The 23,415-nt window shown below is 41.7% G+C and overlaps 1 protein-coding gene across 2 annotated transcripts in view; it reads right to left on the bottom strand.

Moving 5' to 3' along the window:
* Positions 1-23,415, bottom strand: part of RARB (retinoic acid receptor beta) — a 107,414-nt gene that overhangs the window by 72,601 nt on the left and 11,398 nt on the right. For both annotated transcript variants that reach the window (XM_035128838.3, XM_088653757.1), the window contains exon 2: positions 1,268-1,416. In XM_035128838.3, coding sequence (XP_034984729.2) covers positions 1,268-1,416 — 149 coding nt within the window. The remainder of the gene's footprint in view (positions 1-1,267; positions 1,417-23,415) is intronic.

The raw sequence follows: 23,415 nt of genomic DNA on the forward strand, positions 1-23,415 counted from the left end.
AATCATAGGCAGAAGAACACGAAGAATTATGCAAAATGGACATGCATCAGGCAAGAGGTAAAAGGAATCTCTGCAAGGTTCAGTTGGTGCAGGCGATAAAGGATAAATATATGCTATTTTTTGATGTATGTTCCAGGCTGCTATCCGATGCCTATTTAGTTGGAAGTGAATTCTACTTAACTCAATGAAGCTTACAATGCATAGGATGGTACTGCTGGACACATCAGGTGTCATAAACTGATGAAAAATTGGTTGTTTCAGTCCAAATATATCTGTCTGTTTATCTATCTACCTAGATACCCACCCACACCCAAGTGATCTCTGTGAGATTACAACTACCCGTTGATCGAAGAGACAGTAAGATATTGACTTTTTAACCCAGCCCAACTGGGCATCAAGGACAACAGCAAATCAATGTCAACTTCAAAAGGTCCATGCACATTAATCACAGACAGACAGACACACCCATGCAATATATTCTAGCTAGTGCTTCTGATGCCATATAACACTCACAGCTGCTATATGGAATCATTGGCTAGAAGACCGGATCCTTACAGCACAATCCTATCCATGCCTACTCCCAAGGAAGTCCCATGGAGTTGAATGGGATTCATATAGGACTGAATCCAGTTTTCCTACAGACAACACTCAAAGATGAAAGTGTGGTATCCTTAATCAAGTTTGAAACCCAAAAAGGCAAACGTTGTTTCCTACGAAGGTTTAATGTTTAGCTTCCACTGTGATATGTGGCCTTCAGAACAGAATTTTACTTTAGCTGCGTCGAGCCACTGACTTTTGCCATTATTGCATCTAAGTGTTTCTTCTCCTGCTGGCACAACACTTGAAGTTGTGCTTTTATTGATGTGCCCTGTCAGGGTCTGTGCGTAGCGCAAATTATATAAACAACAACAACAGCAGCAACTGAAAGGAGCCTGAGAGTTTGCATAACGGCAACCCTGGGTCTGCAACAATTCAACACGGCTTCAACTAAGTGATCCATAATAAGCAGCGTGGAAGTACCAAGCCTTAAGGGACGATGCAAAAGTTGAACACAGACGAGAGCTAGTGTGAACTAAATGATAGGGGGAGAGAAGCCCTTTTGAAGTTTTGCTAACGATACAAAAGAAACGGAAGGGAGACAATGAAATAGCCCTCAGACAGGACAACAGAGGCCATGGATGGAAAAGACCACTTGGTCCAGGTTTCCCCCGCAACCTGTTCAACCCACTTTACCAGCAAAGTTTACCAGGGAGGCCTGGAGACTCACCTTACATCCCTCACAAGCACTGACGCCATAGTGATATCCAGAAGATTTGTCCTGACAAACGAAGCAGGGCTTGTAAACACGAGGAGGAGGAAGCGGGGAAGGCGGGCTGGGAACAAGTTCTTCAGAACTGGTGCTCTGAGTTTCAATTGCTACAAAGAAAAAGAGAGGAGGACGTTTTTAGTGCATTCAGATATTGGCTTTGCCATATGCAACCAGCTGATCCACGCAACAGATCTCCCATTTCAAATGCAACTTTTTCTGGGAGTTGCAACATTTCAGACAGATAATTACATTCAAAACCATCTCTATTAATGTGCCCACTCTGTCCTTCCAGGAAGCATTAATGTGCAGAGCATAATAAATCCCCTGAGCTGCCTGTGGGGTGAGCTTCGCACACCTGCTTTGTAGAGTGTTGCGAAAACCAGCAAGTGCTTCATTCATTTAATTTATTTGCACCCTGTTTGTCCCTCCAGAAATAGGGCAAGGTGGCTAACAACATCATACAATAATTAATATAATCATTTCAAAAGGCAATCAATGTGAACAAAATATCTGATTAAAAAATGCCAAGCTGCAAATGAACTTTGAAATCAATACTGAAAGCACATTAATTCAATTAAAAATTCAGAATGCATAAACAATATCAGTAAACAAGGGGATAATAAAATGCAACCCACGTTTTAGTCAAAAACTTACACACTTGATGGTCTAGAGCCTTAATTGAGAAATTAACATGACAAATTAGAATACAAAAAAACCCAGACATTAAAGACATCTTCCATGAAGAGTGCCTATGTATGTATGTACCCACAAAAAGAATATGATTCAAATCTTTCTCCTACACAAAGTCTACTCTGGAAAGTGTTGGGCTAACCATTGCAGGGGCGGATTGGGGTGATCTTTCATAATATGGCATCCTATGCAAGCTCAACATTTTGCACCCCCAAACGGATCTTTTCAATTATGGATCTTCTCAATTTTGCACCCCCTCGGCTTGGCGCCCAGTGCAGGAAAACCTCCCTGCACAGCCCTAAATCCGTCACTGCCAACAGTCTACATGAAGGAACACAATTCTTCAAGGAAGACAATTCTTTCCATTTTTTCTGAGAAGCTGGCAAAATGGGAAACTACATGTAAGCTCTGAAATGAAATTGATTATTATTGTTTTATAAGCTGTGCTTCTTTGTTTCTCAATTTGATCCTTTTACATAGTTTTGTATGTTTTGTAGTATTTTATGCATTGTGATTTGCTGATACTTTTATTGATTATAGATTGGTAATTCTTTATTGTGGTTAGAACTGTTTACTATTTGCTGATGTTTAATTTTACTGTTTACTATCAGATTCTGATGGATTGTTGAATGTTGCTTTGTTTTATACAAGTTGTTTATTTTAAAGTTACTGTGACTTTTATATTGGATCAGATTGTTACTATTAATGTTTGATGTTTTAGTGTCTTGGAAGCCGCCCAGAGTGGCTTGGGCAACCCAGCGATATAGGTGGGGTATAAATGAAATATATCATCATCATCATCGTTACTTGAAAATAAATTAATATATGTTATTTTAAGCACTCCAGCAGCAAACACACTAGAACAGGGGTTCTAGAAGCCTGTGGCCTTCTAGATGTTGTTGGATTCCAACACCCATCAGCCCCAACCAGCATGACCAGTGGTTAGGGATGATAGGAGTTGGAGTTTAACAACATCTGGAGGGCCACAGGTTCCCCATCTCTGGAGCAGATCACACAAACCTTTAGCTAAATAAGCCAAAGCTGCCATAGGCTAGAGCCAGCAGAAACCAAGAGAACTACGCACAACTAACAAATACAGTAATAGTGAAATATTCAGATCCCCAGAAACTCCAGTGGGTGCAGAATGCCACGGCAAGGCTCCTTACGGGGTCCCTGCCGCAGGACCACATTCATCCAGTGCTTTACCAGCTGCACTGGCTCCCGGTGGAGTACAGAATCAGATTTAAGGTGCTGCTTTTGACCTTTAAAGCCCTTTGCGGCTTAGGACCCTTGTACCTATGGGACCGCCTCTCCTGGTATGCCCTGCGGAGGACCTTAAGGTCCACAAGTAACAACATTTTGGAGGTCCCGAGCCATAAGATTGGTCTCAACTAGGGTCAGGGCCTTTTCAGAACTGGCCCCAACTTGGTGGAACGCTCTCTCACAGGAGACCAGGGCCCTGCGGGATTGACATCTTTCCGCAGGGCCTGCAAGACGGAGCTGTTCCATCTGGCCTTTGGGCTGGATTCAGTCTGACCCCTATGTTTCCCTCCCTTATGGTTTTGATTTGGGCTACTTTAAAATGAGGCTGTATTTTTTTAAAAATTAAAATTTTAACCCGTATTTTAATTAATTGTTTTCTTTCTTTTATGTTTTATTATAATTTTACTGGTGTTAGCTGCCCTGAGCCCAGTTTTGGCTGGGGAGGGCGAGGTATAAATAAAATTATTATTATTATTATTATTATTATTATTATTATTATTATTATTATTATACCTTGTAACCCTGTCATGTAAAACCTGCCCACTCATCTCAGGTCAATACAGATAAAAGGGATGCACTTGTTTCATGCCAAATGAACAAACAGTAACAAATTTGCAACAATGCCGTTGGTATTATGAAAGAAGTGTATCTCTGATCCCATTAGCTAAAATGGTACCTCAGGTTAAAAACGGTTTCAGGTTAAGAACGGACCTCCGGAACGAATTAAGTTCGTAACCATAGGTTTTGAACGTAATCCGTTCTGGAAGACCGTTTGAGTTCCGAAACGTTCGAAAACCGAATAGAGTCACCTCGGTTTAAGTACGCCTCGGTTTGAGTACTTTCAGTTTAAGAACTCCACAGACCCGTCTGGAACGGATTAATCCACTTTCCCTTACTTTCAATGGGAAAGTTCGCTTCAGGTAAGTACGCTTCAGGTTAAGTACGGACTTCCAGAACCAATTACATTCATACTTCGGGTTAAGTACGCTTCAGGTTGAGTACTCCGCGGACCCGTCTGGAACAGATTAATCCACTTTCCATTACTTTCAATAGGAAAGTTCGCTTCAGTTAAGTACGCTTCAGGTTAAGTACAGACTTCCGGAACCAATTGTGTACTTAAACCGAGATCCCACTGTACTCAACAGCCGACAGCTAGGCCTCAGGATCTTGCACTCAGCAGAAGCCACATGGCATGTTTGACTTCCGAGGCATGTTCGAAAACCGAAGCATTTACTTCCAGGTTTACGGCGTTCAAAAACCGAAATGTTCGTCAATGGAGACATTTGAAAACCAAGGTACTGTACTGTACTGTACTATATACTGTTTTTCTGGGCTGCACCACTTAAAATCACAGTGGAGAGTGGGAAGAGTTGCACATTTGAACAATCTTCTGAACACACAAAGAACACCTCCCAAACACAGAAAACGAAGAGTGAGAAGACTAGACTGGATTATTTAATCTTCTTTTCTATGAGCAGGAAAGGCACTGACTCATTTTATTCTGCACCCACCTACAACATGGCACTGTCTTTTAAGACAGAAATTGCCAAAGCGGTGCCTTCTACAACTCCCACTAACTCCATCCGGCATAGTCAACCACCAGTGATTATGGGAGTTGTGGTCCAAACCATATAGAATGGGAAGATATCACTGGTCCTCTTTCCTGTCCACCATGTCTGTGAAGACTGGGTCTTGGTCCTGCTTCCCGAAAACCAAAGAATATGTTCACAATTATGTAAAATGTTTTTCAGGATGGAAACATTAATGCACTCCATTCCTACAACATGATGCAAAGTGCCAACATCTGCACCAACCATAAAAAATGTCACAGAACACTTTATGACCATTGCTGTGAAGTTCTCCCTTTTTAAAGGGAAATTCCCTTATGCTCAATAGGCTTCCTCGCGAGAAAAGTGAAAACTTGACAGCTATGTATATGACACTGCCAGTAATATTATAAGGGCACCATAAAACTATATACATTGGTGCCTAAAATCCATAATTCTTTCAATTCCCTGTGGATATGCAATATATGTTCTTATTTTGCTGTTTCTTGGGGCATTTTGACACTAAAAGGTAGTGCTGAGGCTCTCTGAAGTTATTTTGCCAAAAGAGAATGATTTAAGTGTGGAAGACAAAATTCAACTTGCCTTCTAGCTGCTAGGTGTTTTATATTCGCATTAGAAACTGGATTAAGCATAAATAGATGTAAACCTTACGCGTAAAAAAAATACCCCAACCTTAGGCAAAATAGCTAGGTTTGTCTGATGATTCAGAGAAATGGCAAAGCTTTTTATGTAGCAAAAACACAAGAGCAAAACCTCTACAGAGGCTCAAGTATTGGTCTCATGGGACATTCCTCTATTGAAAAATAAATACCGATTTAGATTTGCAGTATATTATATTTGCCACGTTTCTTAAATTCTGTCTTTTCATTGACCCCACGTTTCATCATTGGCTGCTGTTGATTAGAATTCCAGAATGTCAGAGAGTTCTGTTTTTACAGCTAAACACAAAAAACCTTCAACAAACAGTACAACTGTACAACAGTTACCAAGTTCAGTCCGTAAGTACAAAGCGTCTCCACACTGAGGCACAGGTTGATGTTGGTGGGTACACCAGCATGAAACTAAGAAACGGAAACCAAATCTTTTTGAATTGGTCCCACTCTGATTTACCGTCGGCCACTTTATGATGCTGTGTAAGATGCTCACACAGAGCAATATCTCATGCACTATTCAGCTAACCCCACCTTAGAAGGTTCCATTGTTGATTTCCAGCACCTAGAGATCTCAATTCTAGCTGTTGCCAGTAATAAGGAGATTCATTCTTCATGCACCAAAAGCAGATTGTTTCCCTAGTCTAAAGTCAATGTTTGGCAGGTCATGGATTATCTCCTTAATTGCCCAGTCACAAAAGAGCCATCAGTTTAGGACACCCCCACCACTTATGTAAGAAAATCCCTTTACCAACACACACCTCTCCACCATGGAGATGAGGCGGACTTGTGGATTTGAAATCTCCTCTTGGGGGGTCTAGTGCCAACACAATAGACTTTTGAGCCCTGCTTCCGAAATCTTATCTGAGGTGGTTATAAATAGGGATTGAGGCCACAGCTTTTCCCAGGCATGGTAATCCATCTGAATTCCTAAATCCCCCCTTCCATATATCTTTGAGGCTCTAAGTCACACATGGACATATCAATAAGCAATTTGTAAATCTCAAGAAGCATGGATGTAGCTTGGGGGGGGGCAGAGGGGAAGCTGCCCCCTTAAATCAAAAAAAGTACATAGCAAACTGAGGTTTTGCTCCCCCCCCCAAAAGGTCTGCCCCCCTCCAACAAAAATCCTGGCTATACCCATGCTCAAAAGCAACCTCTTCAAGTGTTGGTTAGGACGAGTGCAGGGAGCCTAAAATAACGTCAGCAAGCGAAGTCCTTCCCCTTTGCCAGTTAATCTATTTGTGAAGAAATTAATTTGGAGGACCTGAAACTAATTCAAATTGAGACCTCACTTTTTCCTTCGAAACACTTTCTGAAATGGGGTGCCCTGAGATTCTGAATAAGTCCCTGGATCACAGATCTTTAAATTGAAGGTACTTATTACTATGACAGAAATCTAAAGATTATCTAAGAGTGGAGTGAGAGGAGATAATCCCCGGGACCAGAATAATGGCAATACTCTTTCCGCACTGACAGTGTAGCCCAGAGGAACAGGTTGCTTAATTTATGTAAGGCTTCTCAAATGGGACACAGAAACGTGTGTGCCAACCAGCCAGTTCAAAACAAACATGTACAGATCCAGCTTTTCGAATAGATTCTACAGAAAGACAGAAGCGCAATTTTCTCAATGATCATTTTTGTTGCCATTTAGAATAGGCATACAGTGCTCTGGGAATCGATTGGTGCACAGTCTTGCTGCTTAAATCAATAATCTATTAGTCCTTTAAAATTAAAATTAGATTCATCAAATGCCCTTGAGAGGCCTCAAACAGTCTGCTCTCCTTATTCCAAGCATGCAGTTCCCAAACAGTCTAGGAGAGGATAAAATTCCTCAAAACATTCAGCTCTATCAGACTACAATGATATATATATATTTAGGCTTTGTGGTGGTTGGGATACATGGACATTGAAAACAACTGTGCTCCCTGTTTTTTAAGGTCCCAGTGCAAACAAAAAGACCAACATCCACCACCTACAGTGGTCAAACTGCTGACCATGTGTAAACAAAATTCAGGCTGATGCTAACCAACCTACTGGAATTTGGGTTACCAGTATTCAATATATCAAGACAGCTTTGCAGATGCACAATTCAGAGCCAACTACATACATGCAGAAAAAGCTACCACTGAGCTCTCTGGCAAAACAGTCTTCAAGCTTGATAAATCTGGGTAAATGTCTACCTAAAAGCTCTAAAACAGTAATCCAAGTATTGGTTTTACACCGGAAATAATTAACTGCTACTGAGTTCTATCCGTCGCAACGAAGTATTTATACAACCAGAAATTTTCAGCTGCCAATAGAAATCCACATCACTTATCTCCAGAGTTATTGAACCAGAGAGGCCTGGAATATTCCTGGCTCTGCAATGGATTTCTTATGAATGGACTACAAATACTGCTTTGCAGCCTGACCTCACAGGAAGGGCTGCAACGATCTGGGTGTATTGCTCAGTGAAGTAACCCAGCTTTCTCTATGGTGTCAACATCTAAGCAGATGTTGAGTATGAGCCCATTCCTATCAAGCAGAAAGAAATAGGGAATGGTGCGCAAGATGGGGCTCTGAGCAGTCAAGTGAGCAAATGGGAGCAGGATGTGGCAAGTAATTGTTACGTTTTAGGGTTCTCTCTCTCTCATAACTTTGGACGATAATTCTTAGAGGCACGCAGCAGTTTGCAAGTGGACTACCATCTTCTGCTTCCCCATTCAGTGGCATTCAACAACAGGATCTGACACCCTTAGTCAGGGGTCCCCAAACTAAGGCCCGGGGGGCGGATGCGGCCCAATCACCTTCTCAATCTGGCCCACGGATGGTCCAGGAATCAGCGTGTTTTTACATGAGTAGAATGTGTCATTTTCTTTAAAATGCATCTCTGGGTTATTTGTGGGGCCTGCCTGCCTGGTGTTTTTACATGAGTAGAATGTGTGCTTTTATTTAAAATGCATCTCTGAGTTATTTGCAGGGCATAGGAATTTGTTCATTTTTTTCCTCCAAAATATAGTCCAGCCCCACAAAGGTCTGATGGACAGTGGACTGGCTCCCTGCTAAAAAAGTTTGCTGACCCAGGTGGCGCTGTGGTTAAACCACTGAGCCTAGGGCTTGCTGATCAGAAGGTCGGCGGTTCGAATCCCTGTGACGGGGTGAGCTCCCGTTGCTTGGTCCCAGCTCCTGCCAACCTAGCAGTTCGAAAGCACGTCAAATTGCAAGTAGATAAATAGGAACCGCTACAGCGGGAAGGTAAACAGCGTTTCCATGTGCTGCTCTGGTTTGCCAGAAGCGGCTTTGTCATGCTGGCCACATGACCTGGAAGCTATACGCCGGCTCCCTCGGCCAATAATGCGAGATGAGCGCGCAACCCCAGAGTCGGTCACGACTGGACCTAATGGTCAGGGGTCACTTTACTTTACTTTACCCTTAGTGGACAGTGTCAGTTCATTCATTCATTGCATTTACACCCCACCTTTTTCCTCCGAGGAGCTCAAGGAGTACATGATCCCCCCCTTCAATTAATTCCACAACAACCTTGTGAGGTTAGGGGTCCGCAAACGTTTTCAGCAGGGGGCCGGTCCATTGACCCTCAGACCATGTGGTGGGCCGGACTATATTTTGGGGGAAAAAATGAACGAATTCCTATGCCCCACAAATAACCCAGAGATGCATTTTAAATAAAAGGACACATGGTATAATGCAGGGGTAGGCAACCTAAGGTCTGTGGGCCGGATGCGGCCCAATCGCCTTCTCAATCTGGCCCACAGACGGTCCGGGAATCAGCTTGATTTTACATTAGTAGAATGTGTCCTTTGATTTGAAATGTGCCTCTAGGTTAGCCTGCTGCCTTCCAGAGCAAGTGCTTTAGTAAGAGTCAATGGCTAGCCCATTCAATTTCTATACATGGAATGGAGGGAGGCGGTCCTCTTGTCTCCCTCAGGCGGCAAAAGGTCTTTGATGAGCATCCCAGTACACCCATGTGCAGTAAAGGAGGACCAGGAGGCTGGTTTCCCTATAGAGCAGGGGTCAGCAAACTTTTTCAGCTGGGGGCCGGTCCACTGTCCCTCAGACCTTGTGGGGGGCCGGACTATATTTTGAAAAAAAAAGGAATGAATTCCTATGCCCCACAAATAACCCAGAGATGCATTTTAAATAAAATGACACATTCTACCTAGGTAAAAACACCAGGCAGGCCCCACAAATAACCCAGATATGCATTTTAAATAAAAGGACACATTCTACTCATGTAAAAACATGCTGATTCCCAGACCGCCCGCGGGCCAGATTCAGAAGGTGATTGGGCCGCATCCGGCCCCCGGGCCTTAGTTTGGGGACTCCTGCTATAGAGTCTAACTCATTTGACAGGTTGCCAATCCAGTTCCCTGCCTGCAAAATGGGAAATGATATACAATGAATTGAAAAGGATGTTCAAAAGAACTTTTATTCAAAAAAAAACCAGAAGCTTTTCTTTTGGGAATTATAGGGACAGAACTACCTAAATTGTACAGAATTTTTTTATGTATGATACTACAGCAGCAAGAATGCTACTTGCCCCAAAGTGGAAAGAAGCAGAAGTCCCAGTAAAGGAAGAATGGATACAAAAACTTATGGAATATGCAGAAATGGCGAAACTTACCAAAAGAAAAAGAAATCAAGTTAACAATTTTTTTTATAAAAGAATGGAATGATTAATTGAACATTTACAGATAAATTGCAAACAGATAAAAACTTATTGTAATAACCTGCAGTTTCACAAGAGTATAGATTTAAAGTAGATAATTAAATGAATTTGGATATGCAGAAGGTAAAAAAATAAATAAATTTAAGGAACCACAGAAAGGGGGGAAGGAAGTCAAATTTTGAAATGTTAAATTGATTGTAAAACTAATAAAATGTATAAACTTGAAAAGTATAAATATATATTTTTAAAAGGAGGCTGGTTACCCTATAGAGTCTAACTCATGGGTAGGCAAACTAAGGGCAGGGGGGCTGGATCCGGCCCAATCGCCTTCTAAATCCGGCCCATGGACGGTCCAGGAATTAGTGTGTTTTTACATGAGTAGAATGTGTCCTTTTATTTAAAATGCATCTCTGGGTTATTTGTGGGGCATAGGTATTTGTTCATTTCCTCCCCCCCAAAAAATATATAGTCCGTCCCCCCACAAGGTCTGAGGGAGAGTGGACCGGCCCCCTGCTGAAAAAGTTTCCTGACCCCTGCTCTAACTCATTTGACAAGTTGCCACTCCAGTTCCCTGCCTGTATAATGGGAACCGTGACCTACCTACTTCACAACATTTCTCCGAAGGAAAAAAGAAATAAAGATGATTAAAGCATTTTGCACAGTAAAAAATATTTGATAAGTATCTAAACACGTTGCAACACTGGTTCAAATGAATTCAATTACTAACACATCATAAAACCAGGTCCTACTTGAAGGGTAAGAGGCTTAAATCCAAAAGAACGGTGCTTTGTACAGAAACAAAGTACAAGTTTGAACAGAGCAGAAAGAAAAAAGAAGAAGCCAGTTGTAAGTGTGTGCCACAGATGAAGCAAGGTTGCCAAACAACATCCAGCTAAAGAAATAATACAATTCTAGAAATAGATTTCCTCAAAATGAGTAAATTAAGTTTATGTTGCTGCTGTACTCTACAACCTTAGCTCACCAAGAGGCACCTGAGACCCACTTAAGAATTCCTTAAACAATAGCTTTTAAGTCACAAGTCTTCACATTTGATTGTTTTTATAAAGTTTAGCTAAAGCTGTAGATAAGATCTTTAAGTAAGTGAAGTGTGCTTTACAAGAGCTAATTTACTGTTAGTGAAACCATGTTGACAGATAGAAGGGTTTTAATGTTGTGGCTGATTAAAAACAGGGCAAGCATTTATGAAATCTCTCTCTCTCTCTCAATATATATATATATATCTCAACAAACGTAGATTATTAAATGCTGGGTATTAATGTGGTCTCTTCAGGCAGCTGAGCCTTAAAAGAATAAGAAGTTGTAAAGCAAATGGCATTTCCTGGATAGCCCCAAGGGAAGTTGGAACATTGAGCTGTGAGTCCCTGGTGGGATGGAGCAATTTCAGCTAATTAGGGTGAATGGCAAAGTGTTGCATTTGGTCAAAACATTCTGTTAACCCTCATTTTTACTGGCACCAAATAAAGAGTCAGTCTGGATCTGGGTATGTGGTGTGCGCGCACACAAATTCACTCCAGAAGTGCAAAGCACACGGCTCACATACATTCGACAGAAAGTCAAAGGAAACGCCAAAGTTCAACTAGAGTACAAGTAATTAGAACCAGATTCTTTGCAGCTTCTATGTGTGCTTCATTGTAGAAGTTATTTATAAGCTCCAAACAGAAGGGAAAAAACCCCAATATCATTTAATTTTCATGTCTAGTCTGGAGCAAAAAAGAAAGAAATCTGTTTTAATAATCTTCCAGGAGAAGAAACGTCTATGCATTGGAAACACAGCACTTAGTTATTTTACTGCACTTTTTTTTAAATGCACATTTCAAAACTATAATATAAATGCAGGTTCCAAAGCAACATATGATTTCCCCCTCCTGCGGCTTCAAAAATAAAGTGTTTTGCACATTTTTGCAAACTTCACGCTGCTGTTCTGGAGTGAAGGTGACATGCAACCACTTAAGCGGGGTGAATAGAGGAGAAACAAAACATTAGCACAGAGAATTGCCAGCCTTGACTTGGTAACCTGGCCATGACCCTGGACTGTGTTTGACCCGGTCATAGAAGGGCTCTGGCTGAGTCCTGTTGCCGGTTTATGGTGACTCCCTGCTATTCTTGCCACCCACCTACAACAGGTGCAGATCGCAGCCAGCAGTGACAACAAAACAAAGGACGTGACAGGTAAAGGCTTTGATTTCTTTTCTCTTTTTTGGAAAGATTTCTTCTTCAACAAAAAATACTGGAAGAACGAATTCGAGAGCCGGAAGACCTCTCTCTCCATCCTTAGCTTCTCAGCATAAAGTATTTGCAAATGTGCAAGAACTATACAGCTGTACCTTGGTTGTCAAGCTTAAACTGTTCCGGGAGTCTGATCGCCTCCCGAAACTGTTCGAAAACCAAGGCACAGCTTGCGATTGGCTGCAGGAGCTTCCTGCACTCAATCAGAAGCCGTGGAAGCCACATCGGGCATTTGGCTTCTGAAAAACTTTGACAAAATGTAACACTCACTTCCAGGTTTGCGGCGTTCGGGAGCCAAAATGTCTGAGTACCAAGGCATTTGACAACCAACGTATGACTGTACAAGGCTTACAGAAGGCATTTTGCAGCACGGCATGACCCAATATATGCACCCCAAAAGCCTTGCAACGGTGTAGACTGAATTCCAACTCTCATCAGCCCCAGTCAGCATAGCCAAGGGTCAGGGATGATGTGAGTTGTAGTATCTGAAGGGCCATAGTTTCTACCATCCCTGGTGTAGCTTTTGCACAGTCACAACGCTTGGAGACCAGGGTGAACTATCAAAGAGAAAACAGTTAGCATTTTGGATGTAACTTCTTAATTCGTATTGGCTCCTTAATTAATACTACCCTCCCATCCCAATTTAAAGTTATGAGAGCTCTGAATTGCTAAGCAGAAGAGTATCTGTGATGGGAATTAGACCACGGCTGGCGAATAAAACTCAGCATGTTGGAAGGACACACCCCTTTGTTATCTCCCATTTGTCAGCTGTAATAGGTTCATGCTTTTTAGCTATTACACTCATCTTTGTCTCTAAAGCTATTATTCTGTGAAACATATCATTTTAATTTTGGCTCATAATTTTCTGAGGATCGATTTAAGCTGCAGTTTGGTTCCTCCAGACAGGTTAGTGTGTGTGTGTGTGGTTTTTTTTTTTTTAAAGATCAGAATCAGCTAATTGCTCTATACTATAGTTATATGATGGGCCAAAAGCCAAAAAATGTGTGTGTGTGTGTGTGGTCTGACTTCTAATATGGCAACTTACACTGTAGTTGTAAAACCAGCTCTGGAAAATTAAATACTACATTGATTTTTCTTTGGTTAAGCTCATCCAATTTTCTTCTTCATTTTATCAGCAGAAGGGGGGGGGGGGTTAACACCATCCTTGAGACCCATGTAATAGCACGGAGACTTACTTCTGAATAGGATTGTGCTGTAAAACTATTAGCCTTTAAAGTGTCACAAGACTCTGTTGTTTTTGCTGCCACAGATTAAGATGGCGATCCCTCTGGAATTTGTTATACTGTATTATAGCATGCGGAGTTCCTGCAATATGCTTCCAAGTACTGTACTTGTCAAGATTACCAAACATAAACACATCATTAAATACTTAACAACAGGCTCCAACAATTGGGTTAGTTTCAGTTTAACATTTCAAACCCCCCCCCCCAATTTCTCTCTCATGCTACATCACAATGCTCAGGCATTTATAAACACTCTGCAATGCTGCCGCACTGGGATCACCGCACTGGGATCACCAACCCTTTCAGGACCGTAAGCACAACAGGACTCACACAACAGCTATACACACCCTGGCAACCACACTAACACGCTCTCTCCTCACCCTCTTACCAGCAAGTACCGTAGGCTTGAAGAAAGTGTTGTGTGTGAATGAACTTCCTGAAGAATACAGATGAGATGGGGATGGCTAATACTCACTCTGGCTCCAATCTCCAGCACCTGCAACAACCAGGCTTGCAAAAAGCCTTATATTGGAGACAAGTGAGCCACCCACTTCCATCCCCAGGTGTGACTTTCTTGGCTGAAAACATCCCCCTGCACCACAATTAGGTTTGAAAGAAGCCTCCTATATTGGCTGGAATAGATTGGCTTCTTTCAAGATGAACTGCAAGGAGAGATGCAATTTCAGGGCAACCTCAGTTTCAGGATGGAGAGTACTCCTAAAGAAGGTTGCATTTGGTCACCTCAGTTTGCAGGATGGGGAAGAAGAAACCTCTAAAACAGTCCAATAATTTCCTCATTTAATTTGGGTGGGAAAGAAGTTTAAAAGGGCCCAGACGTCTCTAGACAGTACAATTGCAACTTGCTCCGTATCCTTATGCGCAATTGCGGCATATGACACTTTTAAACGAGAGCTTCTTCCTCAAAATGTGTGCCACCGTGTTTTCCAATCGACATGACCCCCCTTTAAAATTACGCTAGCGCCGTGCTCTCCGTTTCCTATTTGTTTCTGCAAAGCTTAGGAAGCTGAAAGAGTATGAGTAAGATCCTCTTCCCTAATGCCTTTCATCTAGAAATTGCTACTTTCCAATTGCAGTAGCGTAACATTAACCATTGGAATCATGTATCAGCAGCTACTGGAGTTAATGTGAATATTGACCCTGGCCCTGTGACAGGAGTATATCTTTTTGTAATGCTGGTCCGCATCAGCCTCTCCGAGTCAGAAAATAAAGCAGAGTGCCTTATCAACATGCCGATCTGCTGGAGATGTGTGCCTGCTTCCTGTAATAAATGTGGATGCAAACTCATCGGAACCCTGACATTTGTTTACCTTCCCACATTTAAAGGCTTGTGCATTTTTTAGCAATGCATTTCAGCTGACTTGCTTATTTTAAATATCTTTGTTGACAAAAAAAAAAAAGATCCAAGGAGGCCTGCGAGTGGGACTCACACGGTATATGCCCCAATTTTGGTATCTGCTTCCAAAGCAGTAACTCCGCTTGCCAAGTTAATATATCTGCCATTTGTAGCCCTTCATCCCCATGGATGCTGCTTCCCAGCATAATTTTCTTCTTCTTTTTCTTGCCATACTTTAAAAAAAACTGCATTATGCTTGCATCTGATGTCAAGAACAGATGAAAGCACTTTCCAGATTTGCAGAAGTCAGGGCTACCCACAACCTCGCTGAGTCCTTCCTACCCTGCAAATCCCTCGGCAGAGCTGCCTTCTGCTCCAATTAAGCTGCATGGTGCAGTTTCTTCTGCAGGCCGTACGCTGCACCTAATAGCTGGGATGCTAAGTTTGGAAAGGAACCTGAAGAGGCAACAGGCACAATCATAAAAGCAGCACAGGTTTAGGATTGCACACTAATTAGAAAGCTACTGACCTGATCAGAATTTTTGGCTTGTTTGCCAGACTGCAATGCTAGAAAAAGTTACAGCCTGAAAACTCGTAAATTACACTATCCATTTAAAAATCACATTTTTATAATTTATTTAATTCTTCAAATTCCTGGGCAGCACCGGGCACTAGTGTCTTAAATAAATAAGGTAGTGTTTGGATGGGTGTGGGTGTGCATGCCCCCCCCACAATTTTATTGATTTTTTTTAATGCACACCACTCATAAATGCAAATAACTAAGTGGTATAGAATGTCACAAGTAAAACAAATACAACTAAAAAAATTGTGGAAATGTTGGGCAATGAATTCAGAGGCCCAGCAAACCATGTTGCTTGTTCCTTAAAGAAAAAAAGAAATAGAGGTGGCTGGCACTATTTTACAGGTGAAACTGCATGTAGGTAAGCGTTGGCTTCCCAGATGGATTCACTGCAGACAACCAGAAATAAAGTTGTAGGGAGAGTTCCTCTGAAAGAATGTAAAACACATTTATGGCAATCAAAACTAATAAAAAATTATGGACAGAGCTTGTTTAAAAGAGGAATATAATCTCTTTATATTGCTCTTTAGAGCAGCACGCTATGATTCTTTGGTTTACCTCAAATGTGAGATATTCCTTATAAAAGGGAAAACAAATATGCAAAACATATAAGGAAGAACTCACTAGAGAGTAGGATTTAAATGTATTATTGATAGGGGAAAGTCCATTTATCAATAGATACGGGGATACTAATAATAGTAATTGGCATTAGAAACCATTGAAACACACTCCAAAAAATGTCATTTCAATGGGTTTTTTTTTAATTAAGTGTCTCCTCCATGGGGTATCCGGATTTGTTTTGGCTCCCAGTGAACTGTGCCATGGGTCTGGCATTTTGCGGTTCACCCTTACTTCTTCGCCCACACTGACAGTGGCACACAGAATCTCCACTCCCTAAGAAACGGCCTAAGCATGAGATGACTGAAACTCGTTTGAGGAGGTTTGTTTCTGTTCTGGGATTTATCACACTTTGCATCCTGGTTCAGAGCCAGGGAAAATATGGGAGGTTTAATACCTTTAATACATTTTTCAGTTGTCCAATATCACACAGACAAACAAAAATGTCAGTGTTCTAATCACATGCAGTAGAACTGACCTGTCAGGTGATTATTTCATGTGGTACTAATGCACTTCTCAATTTCTGTGACTGTTTAATTAAAGAAATGTAAAACTCCACAGCAAAGTTTAATCCTGAAATTAATGCACTGACTTAATGATCAGAGATATTTCAAGGTTAGTGCCACATTCTTTGAAAATTACAGATCATCCCAATTAATTGGGATGCCAGATGCAGTGATGTGAAACTTTAATTTCCTACATACCTTCCTTTTCACGTCCATTGGAAAGGGTCGTTTAAAAACTCCGCAGATATGTTTAACTGTAATATTTCAATTGTTCTAAAAAACAAGTGGCAGTTTATATCTTTCTCCTTGGATTAAATCACATAATAGTGTACTCACAATGTTGAATTATATTATATGTCACATTTAGAAGTATTCTCCCCCCATAGCTGTTTTGCTTTCTATTACAATTATTATTATTATTAGTGGGACGCAGGTGGCGCTGTGGGTTAAACCGCAGAGCAGAGCCTAGAGCTTGCCGATCAGAAGGTCGGCGGTTCGAATCCCTGCGACGGGGTGAGCTCCTGTTGCTCAGTCCCAGCTCCTGCCAACCTAGCAGTTCAAAAGCACGTCAAAGTGCAAATTATTAAATAGGTACTGCTACAGCGGGAAGGTAAACGGCGTTTCCGTGTGCTGCTCTGGTTTGCCAGAAGCGGCTTTGTCATGCTGGGCACATGACCTGGAAGCTGTACGCCAGCTCCCTCGGCCAATAATGCGAGATGTGCGCCGCAACCCCAGAGTCGGTCACGACTGGACCTAATGGTCAGGGGTCCCTTTACCTGATTTACTCATTTTTCTAAGGTGTGAAGGGCTTTAACTCAGCAGAATGTTTATTCAGTAACAAATAATTTCCTGTTTACAAAGCAAAGGGCATCACAAAGCAGGTAATAGCCCCATTGTTTGGAGCAAGTTTCTGAGCTGTTCTCTGCATGCTTTATGTTTCGTTAGTACTCAAAACAAAACAAAACAAACCAGAAATCATCAGTGCACTAGGCAATTGCTTAACTAATTGGCCTTGTCTCATCTTAGGGTCAGCCAATTTTTACAGGTGCACAGGGTGATCTATGCAGCAGGACAAAGTTATTTTTAACAGTTCCTTATCAAAATTTCTGCTGCTCCCTCTACAAATTCTCTGGAGGTTCATATTCAGTTTTTTTAAAAAACAATGTAATGGGGGATTTACACTAAGGCTGTGCGATATCTGGTTTCCAACATCGTGATATACCACCAACTAAATATCGTGATAAATAACAATAAATAAAAATCCATTAATTACAAAGTTTATCGTTAAAAAAACATTAACCCCACAATTGCCACCGATAACTACAATAAAACAGTGGCCGCAGCAATCAACTGTCTATTAAAAATAAACAGCTTACTCTATCTCAAATACATGCATAAAATTCAGCAAAGAGGCACACAACCAGAGCTCTGCAAGTCAGAGGATGAGCTGGTCTAAAGCTGCCATGCTGCTTACTGGTGAACTGGTCCAGTCTCCTGACATAGAGCCTAAGGCTGGTGGCTGGGACCTCTGTACAACTGCTCCTATCCAGAGGCACATAGAGTTTAGTAAGTGGGATGCCTCAGAGAGGTGAAGTGCCAGTCCAGGCAGTTGGCCTTTTAAGGATCTACTTTCTTCAGGCAAGAGGGCTGGGTGAAGAGGCCCTGTGGAAGCAAGTGGCTCACTATGAACTGTCCGTGGTGCTGCATTCACCATTCCTGCTGTCTTGCTTGCTATGTCTGCCTTGCTGTTCATGTCTCACTGCCCGGCTACCGCTCTCCATGTGTACCGATAAGAGCATGGGCAGATATAGAGTCTTGATGTGCTTGACAAAATTGGGTGATAAATAAAAAATAACCATTCCTTCTAGCTTACTCATGGGGGCTGTTCTCAAAAATCAATGGTTAACAAAACCAGACACGCAACTTTAACGGATTAGTCAATTTGATTCATCAATTACAATTGGGAGGGGGTTTCAATTAAACTTAGTGCTTCAATTTATCAGGCAATGACCCTTCACCATCACTGTCAATGGTAACCTGGGTGCCAGTGTTTGCCAATCAGGGTATTGAATACCAATAATTGATTATATTGATTTTTATGTTTTTCATGGTTTTTATGGCTGGAGTGCCAGACTACTAAAATGGGATGTTCATCTGGTTGCCAGTCACCTCTAGTATCAGTACCAAAAGGCAACAGACACAGAGTGCTTCCCAAATGCTTTACAGTCATACGGTACCTTGGGTTACATATGCTTCAGGTTGCGCATTTTCAGGTTGTGCACTGCGCTGAACGAAGAAGTACCAGAATGGGTTACTTCTGGGTTTCGGCGTGCGCACATGTGCAGAAGCGCTAAACTGCGACCCGCACGTGCGCACACGCAGCGCTGCGGGTTGCAAACGTGCCTCCCACACGGATCACGTTCGCAAACCGAGCATCCGCTGTATTTACACTTGTATTGATTTAATAGAATTTTCAAAAGCAATATTTCACCACAATGTGCCAGGAAGGAAGAGGAGGGTGATGAATAACTTTTACTTGTCTCCTCCAGGATTTGGAGTGCAAAAAGCCAGATGACTGTGACAAAGTGCTGATAGTTCAGTTCTGTAGTGGGGATATTCCAGGCATCTGCAGTGGTTGGAACTTTAGCCAGGGTCTCCAGCTTTAGCCAGGGTCTCCAGCTCCTCTTGTCTTGAAGACCCACCTCAACTTATATAATAAATAATAATAATAATAATTTATTATACCCCTCCCATCTGGCCGGGTCTCCCCCGCCACTCTGGGCAGCTTCCAACAAACATCAAAATACATTAAAATATCACACACTAAAAACTTCCTTAAACAGGGCTGCCTTTAGGTATTTTCTAAATGTCAGGTAGTTGTTTACCTTCCTTTGTCTGCCTCCTCTGAAACCTCACCAGAGCCTGTTGGGACCACATCACATGCCTCCAGCCCCTCAGATTATTCTCTGCCTGTTCTGGAATCTGACCCCTAGAGAAAATTCCTTTTATGGGAAACCTTTGAGCTGGTAGAGCAGACAAACTAATGAGTACCATTGTGAGGATGAGTGAAATACTCAGTGAACAAGAACAGAATTATAACTAAGATCCTATTTGATTTTACTCATAGCAAAAAGGTAAAGGTAAAGGTAAAGGACCCCTGGACAGTTAAGTCCAGCCAAAGGTGACCATGGGGTTGTGATGCTCATCTCGCTCTTCAGGCCAAGGGAACTGGCATTTGTCCACAGACAGCTTTCCAGGTCATGTGGACTAAACTGCTTCTGGCGCAACGGGACACCGTGATGGAAACCAGAGTGCACGGAAATGCCGGTTACCTTCCCGCCGGAGCAGTAACTATTCATCTACTTGCACTGGCATGCTTTTGACTGCTAGGTTGGCAGGAGCTGGGACAGAGTAACCGGAGCTCACCCCATCGCGGGGATTCGAACCCCTGACCTTCCAATCAGCAAGCCCAAGAGGCTCAGTGGTTTAGACCACAGCTCCCCCCACGTCCCTCTTAGCAATAAGGATATACTGGATACAGGGCTAAGAACAACCATGTAGATTTCATAGGGTGGCTTAGAAAATTTATAGCCTTACCAAGGACAAAAAGAGTGCATTTGAAAATGAGTCATTCCCACTACCAAGCCTAGATTTCCAAGTTGATTTATTTGGTTGTTTTGTTTCACTAAGTGGTCATAAACAGATGAAGCTACATTATATTGGGACAGTCCATCTGAAGCTCCCTTGCATTATTGGCCTGTGTGGCTCAGTAATGTCTACATTGGGCAGATGGCAACTGTTCAGGGTTTCAGACAGGTATATTTCCAGCTCTACCTGGAGATGTTGGGAGACTGAACCCAGGATCTTCTGCTTTCTAAGCTGGTTAGAGATTTGTTGTTGTTGTTTAGTCGTTTAGTCGTGTCCGACTCTTCGTGACCCCATGGTTAGAGATAGCAGGGTGTTTTATGGCAGTTTCAATATTTACAAACCAGTTTGTCCAATCACTACATTCCATTGTTTCCTCAGATAAGCAGGACCCCGGTGAACAATTAAAGCTTTCAATAAATAATCTGTAAGCACATTCATCTGATTTACTGTTATTTGATACAGCAGTTAGTTTCAATGGGGCAGTTAATATTGATCATGCAAAGCACTACACACAAACAGGAAACACTTCCAGAACTCCATGGATTATTACTTTTTATCTGCCACTCATCACAGTTACTTGTAATTGTAGTGAGATTTAAAATCAATAATAATTAGTGTTCTTGTGCATTTAAAAGAAAGGAATAGGGTAAGTTATGTTTTGGTTTGGGCAAAAATCAGACACAACCGAGAAGCTAAACATACGAGGGCAAGGCAAGTTTCTGGAAGAATATTCAAACAACATGGATAAAAAGTCAAACAGGTATCAAAAAGTGAAACATGTATCAGACCAAATAAAGAAGAAAACAGCTTTGCCAGGATGTGACTAACTTTGGAGTTAAGTAGGAACCAAGATGACAGCCATGACAATGACACCATCATTTTGAAGGAGGAGGAGGAGGAGAAACAGCAGCAGTATGGGAGGTAGAAGTACAAAGGCAATCCAGTTTGCCAAAGCAATTTTGACCAACGATAAAGAATTTGCAGGCACAATTATTTATCTTCAAATTAGTACACCTTGATCTGTGCAAATGGAACTTCGTTCATTCCCATGTGTTTTAATACAACACTGCCAGCCGAAAGCTTGTTAAACCAACTTTGATTCAGCACTGACCCAAAGTAAACATGCCCAATGGTTTGTTCTGGAAGTGGAAAGCTTGTTTGGTTAGACTCATAGTGATAGTAAGAGGTTGCTAGTGTTGGTCTCCAGTTCTTTGTAGCTAATACTGGCAGCCGTGTACCTTTCTCCGCACTTCTGCCAAATGAAACTGTCACTCCACTAGAGACACGCACTGAAAGCCGTTTTTTTCTTGCCAGAAATAACAAGGGATTCACTGTATGGGCAATGTTAATTTTTCTCCTTTGAAAATGAACAGGAATGTTGCCACTGATACAGCAATGAAAAAATCCATCCTCTAACAAGCATACCCATTCCAATTAACATCCAGAACTGCTGTATGTGAGATATTGATCTATAACGAGTACTCTTCATTGCTTCTGGTGCACATAATGTGAATTTAAGAAAACCTATGAAAACAATGGTATTTTTGTTGTTTCACTACTGTAATAATTCTAGATAATTAAAATGTGAAGCGGTAAAGGACATATTTCATTATTAAACTGCAATAAGAGCTCTGTATGAAACAAACCATTCAAAAAGATTTCTTTTTCATCAATTATTTGTTATTTATCTGATGCAACAATATGAAAGGCTGATTAAAATGTATGATTCCATATGCAGTTTCTCGTCATTAAAGCCAATGGAAGGATTTTGAGGACCATAATGAAATAATTACATTTGCTTTCAAGTATTCTCCTCTTCAATAATGTACAGCAATGCAGCACTAAATTAAAACATTAGGAACTACATTTCACTTGTATCTATTTCCATTTCAGCTAATTATATCCCCAAGCTTTCCAACAAAGTAGGCCCTAAAAATCTTTTGAAGTTGAAATGGCCCAAAGAAAAATACTTTTATAGTTAAGAGCTTTGATGAAAAAACAAAGGCGATTCAGCCTCAGATGACTAAATATTTCAAGGAAATAAAATATATATTCAGGAAGAAAGTTGGGCAAAATTCAGGGAATTATTTAAATATTCAAACTTAGTTGTTTAAATGTGAATGTTGTGATTCTGGCTCCATCTATATTTGGCACTTCTTCATCCCCCCTGAACAAATTAATGTCTTCCTACCACAGAAGAACCACTAAAAATGGGTTCAGTTCCTAGTTTGGGTTTATGAATACTCTTCAGCTCTTCAGTTTAATTATACTCGAGATGTTAGATTTTTTATTAATTTTTTTCAAAAAAAGATTTTGTAACCACTTCAGCCACCATGAAGCAATTTTGAACCAGTTCAGGCCTTCACAACTTACAAGAACTCCCAGTTTGATAGTAGGCTACCAGCCAACATGACAGGTGCTTGAAAGGCTCCATCTTTATGCACTCCAGACGGACAAGAAAATCAGGAAGTTGGCTGTGTGGTTGGGTAGGCTGCCTTTGGATTGGCAGAGCCCAAGCTGCAGAGCCTTGGGCTAATGTTATAGCATTAGGGAAGAACTGCATCTCAATGAACTACTTTGAATCCCAAAGAAAGTGTTTCTTCAATACATATTGCAGGGTGGGGGAATCACAGCACCTGATCATGCTAATAAAGGTAAAGGGACCCCTGACCAATAGGTCCAGTCGTGACCAACTCTGGGGTTGCGGCGCTCATCTCGCGTTATTGGCCGAGGGAGCCGGCGTACAGCTTCAAGGTCATGTGGCCAGCATGACAAAGCCATTTCTGGTGAACCAGAGCAGCACAAGGAAACACTGTTAACCTTCCCATCGGAGCAGTACCTATTTATCTACTTGCACTTTGAGGTGCTTTCGAACTGCTAGGTTGGCAGGAGCTGGGACCGAGCAACGGGAGCTCACCCCGTTGCGGGGATTCGAACTGCCGACCTTCTGATCAGCAAACCCTAGGCTCAGTGGTTTAACCCACAGCGCCACCCACATCCCTGAGCATGCTAATTTGTTGTTTAGTCATTTAGTCGTGTCTGACTCTTCGTGACCCCATGGACCAGAAC

The sequence above is a fragment of the Zootoca vivipara genome, chromosome 11 (assembly GCF_965207765.1).
Source record: "Zootoca vivipara chromosome 11, rZooViv2.hap1.1, whole genome shotgun sequence".
Classification (NCBI taxonomy): domain Eukaryota; kingdom Metazoa; phylum Chordata; class Lepidosauria; order Squamata; family Lacertidae; genus Zootoca; species Zootoca vivipara.